General features: G+C 33.9%; 2 protein-coding genes across 3 annotated transcripts; one reads left to right on the top strand and one right to left on the bottom strand.

Moving 5' to 3' along the window:
* The first annotated feature begins 208 nt into the window (after positions 1 to 208).
* On the top strand, positions 209 to 3,794 carry LOC141677461 (mannose-1-phosphate guanylyltransferase 1). 2 transcript variants are annotated; one of them, XM_074483403.1, is made up of 5 exons: positions 209 to 596; positions 1,999 to 2,130; positions 2,386 to 2,448; positions 2,537 to 2,776; positions 2,874 to 3,794. In XM_074483403.1, exons 2-5 carry the CDS (start codon positions 2,020 to 2,022, stop codon positions 3,543 to 3,545), a joined length of 1,086 nt encoding a protein of 361 aa, XP_074339504.1. In that variant the 5' UTR covers positions 209 to 596; positions 1,999 to 2,019; the 3' UTR covers positions 3,546 to 3,794. The 2 variants fall into 2 exon arrangements, with proteins under 2 accessions (XP_074339504.1, XP_074339505.1); XM_074483404.1 differs by lacking the exon at positions 209 to 596 and having other exon boundaries at positions 1,998 to 2,130; positions 2,352 to 2,448.
* A 2,667-nt stretch (positions 3,795 to 6,461) lies between these two features.
* Positions 6,462 to 9,214, bottom strand: LOC141679121 (short-chain dehydrogenase TIC 32, chloroplastic-like). The gene is made up of 8 exons (XM_074485612.1): positions 8,987 to 9,214; positions 7,952 to 8,183; positions 7,745 to 7,827; positions 7,474 to 7,630; positions 7,296 to 7,386; positions 7,076 to 7,163; positions 6,940 to 6,986; positions 6,462 to 6,849 (listed from the first exon to the last, which is right to left on the bottom strand). Exons 1-8 carry the CDS (start codon positions 9,087 to 9,089, stop codon positions 6,682 to 6,684), a joined length of 969 nt encoding a protein of 322 aa, XP_074341713.1. The 5' UTR covers positions 9,090 to 9,214; the 3' UTR covers positions 6,462 to 6,681.
* Positions 9,215 to 10,947: the final 1,733 nt, after the last annotated feature.

Below are 10,947 nucleotides of genomic sequence, written 5' to 3'. Positions count from 1 at the left end.
GCTTTTAAACATGTACTCAAAATAATAAATAAATATTAAGATTAGATTTTACATCTAATTAATATTAGATTTTGGTAAAAGAATAAAAGTACTCGAAATATTTGGGAATATATTATTAATTAATTTAATAAAAAGGAAAATATTAGATTCGTCATTCTTTAAAAATAAAAAGAAAAGCCTAAATTAAATGATACGTGATTGGTTAAGTTGGTAGTAGGAGTGTAAAAGAGAAAGAATTCCCAGCTCATCATCTTCCCTTGCACACATACACACCACCGACCGTGTGACGCGCACATGGTTTACAGTTACATGTACATACAAATCTCTGTCTCTCCATCTCTATATATAGGATAAAACCATACTAGCTCTACTGCTTTAAACGCACACACACACAGCCTGAACCTGACAATCATACGGTTGGGTTTTGACTCTAAACTCTCTCTCTCTCTCTCTCTCTCTCTCGCTCTCCCTCTCCCTCTCTCTCTCTCTCACACACACATTCATATTTATATCTTATAAAAAAGCGAGGGAAAATACCGTTAAAAAGTCAACCGGAATCATTCTCAGTCAACAGCTAGATCTGCTCTACTCTCTTGGTATATTTCGATCTTTTGTCTAACTATTTATTTTAACTGTTAATTATATTATATTAGATCTGTGGTGTGGTTCATAATTAATATTGTATAGCGATTTGGATCTGAACATGATCATCCTGTGTTTTAATGATGATTTGTTGCGAATTTCTATTCGTTTCTGTTTGCAATTTGTTGAAATATATATATGTAAATTGTGATGATATGTGTGTGTGGTACTGTATTGTAGGAGTATCATATATGTTTGAAATTTGAGCTATTTGTTACCTCTAATTGCTCTGTTCTATCATTGTGCTGCTTCGTGTTTCTTCGATTCGAAATGCCTCCCCACATTCGAAATCAATGCTAGTGAATGAAGTTCTAGTTGTACTTTTTAGGTTGTTTTTAAAGATATTGTGAAATTTGGTTATATTGTTTTTAAAGATATTGTGAAATTTGGTTATATGATTTACAAGTTTAAGTGATTTTGCATATATTTTCCTAGGGCATAAACCATACTTACAAATGTAGTTTAGGCTTAAACTTTATTTATATATTTAAACAAGGAACATATAGGGAGGAGGATCTACCAAGGACCGCAATGTTAGATTTTAACACAAGAAACATGTTTCTTTTGTACTAGGCGTTATTTATTTTTAAGTTCAGCAGAGTACTATTCCGCAAATTATTTGTTCTTAATGTTTTGGTTGCATCGGGGTGATTGTTTTCTATATTCTGCAAACCGGATGTGTGAATTCCAGTTCAATTATCAAAGATTGGCAATGAGTAAGCATTGGTGTTTATAGTAACTCTATAACTTTCCTACAAGAAAATGTGCAACAAGTGGATTTGTTTTTTATAACTTACTTTCTGTTGGGATATAGCAAACTAAAATTTCAATTACCAGCAGTTCTTACCAAAACCAACCTTCAAAAAAATTTAGTAAGCAGAATACTTTACAATGTGATAGATAAACACAATTGATTTTGTTGGAGATTTTTCATCATATGAAGCCTAGAAAGTATCCAATGTATCAGTTTACAGTTATCGTAAACTAGTAGCCCAAGCCTGTTCTATGGTTGGTAATTGTATCCTCTTCTACCCAAATCACGTGGACTGGGATCCTTCAATTATATATATTTATTCATCTTTTCCGCGTGTCTTCCAATTTTGGCCTTTTTTAGTGAACTTCTTTTAATGTTGGAACTACAGTTTCCTCCTAATCATGGCCCCTGTTAAACAATATGTCAATTTAGGTTACACTTGCTGTATCATCTCTGATGAACATTTCAGATAAGGATGACAGCTGACAGTTCCATGAATTTACATCTTTCTTCATTTTATTTAGTTATATATAGGCGCAGTATTCTTTTTGCATACAGCGTTTATATTGCATTCCATTTAATTTAGAACTTCTTTATTACAGAATTAGTAGGAGCATCTCAGGATGAAGGCTCTTATTCTTGTTGGAGGTTTTGGAACTCGGTTGAGGCCGTTGACTCTCAGCTTTCCCAAGCCCCTTGTTGATTTCGCCAACAAACCCATGATTCTGCATCAGGTATGTCTTGCTATGTGTTACTTTTGCAGGACCTGAACTTATTTGGGCTGAACGTTGTTGTGTTTTAGAACCCCTTTTGTTTCTCTTAAGTATTTGATATCTATAGATACACTTCGTGTAAAAGTGCCTTTTGACTGCATGAATAGAAATTTATGCCGTTTATTAATCCCAATTGTTATAAAGTTTCGGTTTTTGTGGCTTTTTATGCATCCTTGAGGCAGTGATCTATTATACTCTTGCTTTAAAATACATCAGATTGAGGCACTGAAGGCTATTGGAGTGAGCGAAGTAGTTCTGGCTATTAATTACCAACCAGAGGCAAGTATCCGAGGTTCTATGACATAATTCAGATCTCTGCCGGTTATAATTTTGGAATCAATGATCAGTTGGATCATTTTTGTTACAGGTGATGCTGAACTTCTTGAAGGATTTTGAGACAAAGATTGGAATCAAGATCACATGCTCACAAGAGACTGAACCACTCGGCACTGCTGGTCCGCTGGCTCTGGCTAGAGATAAACTAGTTGATGAGACTGGTGATCCATTTTTTGTGCTAAACAGCGATGTGATCAGTGAGTACCCCCTCAAGCAGATGATTGAGTTCCACAAATCCCATGGGGGCGAGGCCTCTATAATGGTCACAAAGGTAGTCTGGATGTATAATATTATCTATTTCTGTGATTATAAAAGTTTCTTTTACTCATACAAACTTATAACTAATATTGGGAAATAACTGTTGACAGGTGGATGAGCCTTCAAAATATGGTGTAGTTGTGATGGAAGAATCAACAGGACAAGTTGAGCGTTTTGTTGAGAAACCCAAATTATTCGTGGGCAACAAGATCAATGCTGGAATCTACCTGCTGAACCCGTCTACACTCGATCGTATTGAATTAAGACCAACCTCAATTGAGAAAGAGGTATTCCCCCAAATCGCAGCCGAAAACAAGCTGTTTGCAATGGTCCTACCAGGGTTTTGGATGGACATTGGACAGCCAAAGGATTATATCACTGGCCTGAGACTCTACCTGGATTCTCTGAGGAAAAACTCTCCTTCCAAATTGACCACAGGACCACATATTCTTGGAAATGTTCTAGTTGACGAGAGCGCAAAAATTGGGGAGGGATGTTTGATTGGCCCTGATGTTGCTATTGGGCCCGGCTGTGTGATTGAGTCAGGAGTTAGACTATCTCGTTGTACTGTGATGCGTGGTGTTCGTGTCAAGAAACATGCTTGCATTTCCAGCAGTATCATTGGTTGGCACTCGACTGTTGGACAATGGGCTCGTGTTGAAAACATGACCATTCTAGGAGAGGATGTTCATGTATGTGATGAAATATACAGTAATGGAGGTGTAGTTTTGCCTCACAAGGAAATCAAGTCTAGCATTTTGAAGCCAGAGATTGTGATGTGAAGGTACCCTGCAAGGATTGTGTTGGTAATTTAGTAAGTTAAAAGATCTGTTTCCTTAATTTCCTTTCTTTTCAGTAATTGTTCTTTTTAAGCGTACAAGTCTTGTCTAGTTGTCTTTACTATATTTTGGAAGTTATACGCTGTCTGTTTTTGGTACAAAGGTCCTAAAGATGTTTCGTCTGTAAACTTGTGTAGTGTTTGGTGATTGTGTACAAAGAAATAAACTCTGTTGAGCTTCTCTCTTCTATCATTCTACTGCTCTTGAATTAAAATTTTAGATATAGTTGCAAACAATTTTAGCCAGTTTAACCAATAATCTGGTCATAACACTTAACAGTGGACCTAATAAATTTAAAAATCTCCATAGATAACTCAATTATCAAAGTTCAGAAATATAGTATATTTACTAAGTTGGACCAAAATAAAATTTTAATTTGTCAAGATAATTCTCTTTAGTTGTTCTAGTTTTTTTAATAATTTATTACTAAAAAAATATATAAATTAATTGAAACCCAAGACTCTTAATACATAACACTATCTAGTTCAAAAAGAATTTAATTAATATCGAAATAGTATGGTTCTTGTAATATTCTTTTTGTAATATATATATATATATATAATAGGGTTAAAATAATAGATGGGAAGTTTAGTAATCACTTATATATTTCACTTACCCTTTGCAGTTAGTAAGGCATTAGTCTGAACAAATTTGAAATAGATGGAAGAGTATACTTTGATGCATAGTATGCAGTGTTCTAAAACGGTTGAGCTGAGTGTTCAGCTTCGGGTAAGCATAACGGTCACGGTTTCATTTTTATAATCACGTATAAAAATATAAAGTTATGATTATATTATTTTTAGAGAATCTAATTGAGACTCTTAAGATTTGGAAGATACATATATATTAAGGTATAGACCACAAAGACATAGGAGTTACCACTGATCGCATCAGCATGGTCCCAAAGTAACGAGATCACATCACTCCATCTTCTTAGCATCACATTGTCAGTTCAAAAACATTTGACGGGGTTATGGATCCTCGACTGGAGCCTCTTGTGGACAGATTAAAGGTTTAGGAGGCATCACCAAAAGCTCAGAGTCTCCTTCAAGCATTTCAATAACTTTGCTCATTGAAGGACGCTCACTTAGTTTCATTTGTATACATCACATCGCTACAATTATCATCTTCTTAACCAACTCCCATTCATTTTCAGTAGCATCGTCCAAATTTATTTCCTTCACTTATTTGATCATAAATAAATCTAGAAGGGAAGTATTTAGCTTATCTGCTCAACCAATGACTTCGAATTCCTCCTTTTCCCTGACATTTCCATCAATACTATTCCAAAACAATAAACATCTGTCTTATTTGAAACGCTTCAAATAAAATTGTAGAACAGTTCTGGAGCCATTGTTCCTCCTGCAGCAGTCGTAGTAACAATTCTATAGCGAGGGGGACCATAGGCTATATTGCACCAGAAGAATTTTCCAGGAATTTTGGGGAAGTGTCTTCTAAGTCGGATAATTATAGATTTGGTATGTTGGTGCATGAAATGGTTGGAGCCAAAAATTAAACTTCAAAAGGAACAGAAAACAACAGTGAAGTATATTTCCCAGAATGGATTTTCCATCAGCTTGAGAAAGGAAGGAAATGGGAAGCCAAATTGACGAAGAAGTAGATAGCAGCAACATAGCAAAAAAGCCAACCATTGTGGGACTTTGGTGCATAAATTGGCATGCAGCAGACCAGCCTTCGATGAAACATGTGATTCAAATGCTCAAGTAGAAGACTGCCCAGCCATACCTCCTAATCCGTTTAACTCGGCAAAAAAATGCATCAACATTTAGCAACAAGCTTGAAGTTATTACTGAATCGGAATGACAGCTATTAGAAATAAGGGTTTGTCTACTGTGTGCCCATGGACACATGTTAAACACTAAAATTTAAAATTTTGATGCATTTTCATTGGTGTGATTGTTGTGAATGTAGGAAGGTTCATTATTATAAATAAGTGTTAAGTCAATCAAAACAAGCTGAACTTATAGAAATGTCATGTTGTGCCTCTAGTAATGTTGTGCAAATAGAACTCTAAGAAATGGCAAGTTGATCTGATACATAATAATATAGCAAGTTATTTCATGCGCCTAAAACTTTCCACATGATTACAAGTAAAATAATATATCAAGGGCACAGGTTATGTGGACTGTGGGTTGGAAGAGCAGGAGAGCTTATAAAATTTGGGATTATTAACATATTGGTCATTCAGGTTTGTCCAAATATACACATAAATTATTTTAAAAAACTGCCGTGGCCCTAGGTCCCTTAACTTTATCTTTTGTACATCTTGAACCTCCTTTTAAAGTTTACTTCAGTTTTACACTCACTGTATTTATGAAATTTGGTTGAATGTTGGCAGATAACAAAAAAAAAATAGAATTTCAATTCTTATGTTTCACGATCATTCTCTTTAGTTGTAAATTCAATTGTAATATGTGATTTCGGCAACTCTGTATTGAGTATAAATATTTAAATAAAAGGTAGAAGTGTATTAAGGAAAACCATGATACTATCAAGGTACAAATTTTTAATATAAAAATCCATGTGTCGAATTGGATATTACTTGAAGCACGGAAATATTATAATCCTAGAATCTATATTTATGTCAACTAGACATTCAGCCGTAATTGCACTTCCCAACAACCTAAATTAATGTAACTACATTTACAAATTTTAAGCAGAGATATTGATGCAATATAGTAGCTGTGAACAAGAAAGAAAACCAGTAGCAGTGTGGATTATGCTAGATCATGAGTAGATTCATCTAGTTTAACCAAGAAGACTGGTTGCTGCTTGCAGGTGGTTTGGTAGAAAAGTTAAAATTTTCAAATTTATAACAGACAAGGAAATTCAAAGACATAATACAAAATTTAATTCAATTTCAAAAATAAAAAGATTACATTCCAATATAATATTTGATATATTATGCAATACCTTAAACTTATGAGAAAAATTCACACACACAAACTAACAAAATGCCACAAGTAAATCTCACAGCAGTACGATAAATTTATACACAGACAATCAAGAATCCTAAATCAATGGAAATTTGAATATAATGGCTCCATGAAGCTGGCTCCTAATACTTGGACTCTGTCAAGCTCACACTGTAATCCCATAATTTCTTGGCCAACACGGGGTCTCTTGCCAATTTGCTTGGTGCAACTCTGTTGTTGTCCCTGAAATATTCTCCGCTAACTCCTGCAACTTTCGGATTCAATGCCAAATAGCATGAAGTTGATGCTCCCTAAAATCAACAATAACTTGTCATCAATCGCTTTGTAGGCTAAATTACACAGTACATTAAATTGAACAAACGAACAGAGAGAGAACATACCTGTTCAATGTTTTTTAGTATGTGTACCATAACCTTAGTCATTATCCCTGCAATTGATATTGAGATAAATTATTAACATCAAAAATGCATTTTGCGCAGGCTTATAAAGAGCCACTTTGAAAACTTAGGTACTTACAGTTTACTGCTCCACCATTGGCTGAAAAGAGATTGGTGGCTATAAGTCCAGGATGAAGTGAGTTTGCAGTTATATTAGCTCCCTCTTCCTGTTATAGCATAAGAGATATTAGTTCATGCTCAACTAATTTACGAATCAATTTGGTTATGTTTTCCCAGGGAAATTGTCGATTTTAAAGGTTTCGCGGCTTAATAACAAATATATTGCGGAGTATGAATACCTTCAAGCGCCTAGTAAGCTCATTGGTGTGCAGAACGTTGCAAAGCTTTGTCATTCCATAAGGAGACTTGCCAAAAGTAGCATCACTATAGCTGCAATAACGATAAAATACCAGTTAAACATCGATATTACATGGTGCATTCAAATTAGATGAAATATACCGTATGAAGAGATCGTACCTTTTCTCATCGTTGATCTTATCAAAAACAATGCCTTCTTTCCCAACACCCCGTCTGTGCAAGTCCGATGATAGATTAATAATTCTTCCCTCAATCTGGCTTTCACGGGCTGTCTTTTTCATGGTGTCCAACAAAAGGTTCGTCAAAAGAAATTGACCTGAGGAAATTGAGTAATTAAGGGTAACATCAGTGATGAGGTCATAAATTCTTACAAAAAAGTAACAATCTCCATCTGCTCTATGCAATTAATCATAACCAGTACTGAACATACCCAAATGGTTGACTGCAAATACTTGTTCAATGTTGTCTTTCGAAAGTGTGAACTTGGCCGCAGGTATGATACCTGCATTGTTACTACAAAATCAACAACAAAAACATAAGTTCAGTAACAGTCTGTCAAAATGTTCTGAAATTATTTGATGATGTATATATAAGAGTTGTATGATTCAATTTTTTAACAATGCAAAGCCCTTCTTACATGAGAATGTTGAGAGGAAGACCGCGGGAAATATACGCTGAAGCAAATTTCCGGACTGAATCCATTGAGTTGAGATCAATCTCCATGACATCAATTCTAGCATTGGGCATCTTTTGCAAGAATTCTTCTTTGAGTTTTCCACCGGCAGTAACATTTCTGACTGCCATCACTACATGAACACCGCGCAAAGCGAGGACACGTGCAGTCTCTTTCCCGATACCATTTGTTGATCCTGATATTAAGAAGGTTGTGAGCAAAGTAATCGAAGACACTCATCCACTAAAGAAATACAAGCTTATCAAACAGTGCTTTCATCTTTTTCAGTGAAAACATCACACCGTTAATCGACACAAAAAATAGCCAGGGGCTTTTGGTGATCATCAAATTTGAGGTTTTTAAGTTATCCCTTTCAAAGAGTTGACTTCTAACATACAAAATACAAGATATATATCACTATGAACTCTTTTCAACCTGTGAGTAAGTCCAAATATACTGTTTCTGAATTATTATTAAGTGATCTACTTCTCAAAAACAAAGAAAAGTTTCGAGTTAAGAATTGTATTAAAACATAAAATGATGCAATCTCAACAAAGTAATACTACTTTTTTCTTGGTTTCAACTTCCACCCAAACAGAAAACACCAGTATCATTTAACTAACCCTTGATCCCTCAATGTTTTATTTTACAAAATTTAGGCTTATATGCCTAACATAGGAGTATTTGCTCTCATAAATTTCAGCCGTGAGCGAAAATAAATACAGCTGTCGCGACGATTGTCACTGCTTCGCGCTCAAAAGATAAACCCTGATCCCTCGGTGTATTTTTAATCTCGATAAATTTATAATTCCGATCTCAAGACTATCTAACATGCAATGTTCACAACTTCTTGACACCAGTGAGAAGTTTATGAAAGCCTACATCCTACTAAATCACAAAACAAAATCTCACGACACAGTTGGAAAAAATTCGAAAAATCAAAGCATAAAAACATGCAAAAAACAAGCAGGGGCAGGACTAAATGGATCAAAGAAGAACCTGTAATAATGCAAGTGAGAGCACTTCCATCAATCCCTTTAGTAACCTTCTCCCCTGTATCACCAGCAGAGAAACCAGACTCTCCTTTAACTCCACACCACATGATTGATGATTTTTAACTTGATACTTCTAACTTCTCTTTGTGCTGTCAAAAATGTGTAAGCAAACTAGCGAATGTTATTCAACTGTGAGTATTATGCAAAGTTGGAGCCCTAAATATATACACAATCCAAGTTGATGCAGAGATGAATTTGCAGAATATATTAATGTTGAGATGACCTCAGTTGTGACGTTGTGATAATTTTCTGGTCAAAGCAGCCAATCCAGCGCATGACAAGTCTACAAGTCATTTATCTGTAACATTAAAAAATTAGAACTCATTGAACAGCTTGTAAAACTCGTTCAAATATATCTGACTTTCAATAATCGTTTTGACAAAGTCAATTGTGTCAATATCTTAATTGCAGTTATTCGTTAATTACATATTTTTCTTTTAATACGTGATAATCAATAACGTCGGCAATTCGTTCGTTTCGTCTACTTTCGTGTCGTGTATTTTCGTGTTTCGTATCATGAATACCTAATTCAAACACGAATCATTAAAGATTCGTTTCGTTCCGTGTTCGTGTACCTTCATTTCGTGTACGTTTCGTGTCGTTTTTCGTGTAATTTAAAATTAATAATAAAAATAAAGATAAAAAATATATATATTTAAATATTAAATTTTTACTTGTCGAGTTTTAAGTCAATAAGTCATAAAGAAGTGCAGTCAAGTGTTATGAAATTTAAATTTAAATCTATTTTGTATCCATTTTTGTAAATATTATATGTAAAATATTATTGTAAGATATATGTATTCATATAATTTTGATAAATTTATTTAAATATTTATTTATTTCGTGTACTTTCGTTTCGTGTCGTGTACCTAAGTGTAAATCCAAAACCGACACTAAATTTATCTGTGTACTTTCGTGTTCGTGTACCAAAAATCTCAAACCAAACCCCTTATTTTCGTGTCATGTTATCGTGTCGTGTACGAAATTTTCATCTCTAAAAACTTCTGCTGTTTTTGTTAATCGAATTTATTAAAATATTTTTTGTTATTATTTCATTTTGGAAAACAGTCATTCCTAAAATAAATGTATTCATCTTTTAATATTTACTAGTTTACACAAGTTCTCTAATATTATCATACTTTTTCATTTATATATTATATATAGACAAAATAATGAAGGTAAAAATAGAAACACGAGTCTCTACTCTATTACTCCCTCCATCCCAATTTATTTGTCTTATTTGAATTTTTATGGTTAAATTGACCCAATTTTGACTGAAAATTTCATATAGTATAATATCGAAAATACTTATAAGATTTATATCATTAGAAAGTATGTTTAATTTACTTTTATATTTATATTTTAATTTTTTAAAATAATGAAAGAATGAGTTTTTATTTATGGTCAAAGTTGAGTCAATTTAAATAAGACAGATAAATTGGGACGGAGGGAGTATTTTCATTTAGCCTGATTTCTTATTTCAAACCCATACACATACCATTTTTTGAAGAAAACAATCTCCAGAGTATTTTATTTCGACCAGTTGATCTACCGTTTAAACTTCAAACGATATTAAAAATAATTATTATTGTTTCGAAAAATTTCTGACATCTTTTATCGCATTTGCATTCCCGAAAGCTGAATCATGAAAACACAGTCCTATGATTTACTCAATTTACCATGTTACAATTTGATTCATAATGGTTGCACCAGATTTTCATTTCTGTTTGTCCGTGACCAGCTCAATCTCCTTTTATCGCCATGACTTCGACATATGAGCCCATTCAGATTGAATCGGGCATTTTACAAGACAAGAAACTTGAGTAATTTAATGGTATATTGCATATTTTATATCGGCTGTGTCAAAGGTAGCCCTTATGAATTGTATAAAAATTACAACTTGCA

This window comes from Apium graveolens, chromosome 8 (genome assembly GCF_009905375.1).
Source record: "Apium graveolens cultivar Ventura chromosome 8, ASM990537v1, whole genome shotgun sequence".
Classification (NCBI taxonomy): domain Eukaryota; kingdom Viridiplantae; phylum Streptophyta; class Magnoliopsida; order Apiales; family Apiaceae; genus Apium; species Apium graveolens.
Note: the sequence above shows the minus strand (reverse complement) of the source record. Positions and strands in the feature narration are given on the sequence as shown.

Excerpts from the sequence above, each read along its gene's own strand:
- LOC141677461 (XM_074483403.1), top strand. The coding sequence starts at position 2,020 with ATGAAGGCTCTTATTCTTGTTGGAGGTTTTGGAACTCGGTTGAGGCCG. Across the intron at positions 2,131-2,385 it reads AACCCATGATTCTGCATCAG|ATTGAGGCACTGAAGGCTAT; the intron begins GTATGTCTTGCT and ends AAAATACATCAG. Across the intron at positions 2,777-2,873 it reads CCTCTATAATGGTCACAAAG|GTGGATGAGCCTTCAAAATA; the intron begins GTAGTCTGGATG and ends AACTGTTGACAG.
- LOC141679121 (XM_074485612.1), bottom strand. The coding sequence starts at position 9,089 with ATGTGGTGTGGAGTTAAAGGAGAGTCTGGTTTCTCTGCTGGTGATACA. Across the intron at positions 7,164-7,295 it reads AGCTTACTAGGCGCTTGAAG|GAAGAGGGAGCTAATATAAC; the intron begins GTATTCATACTC and ends ATGCTATAACAG. Across the intron at positions 6,987-7,075 it reads CAATGGTGGAGCAGTAAACT|GGATAATGACTAAGGTTATG; the intron begins GTAAGTACCTAA and ends TATCAATTGCAG.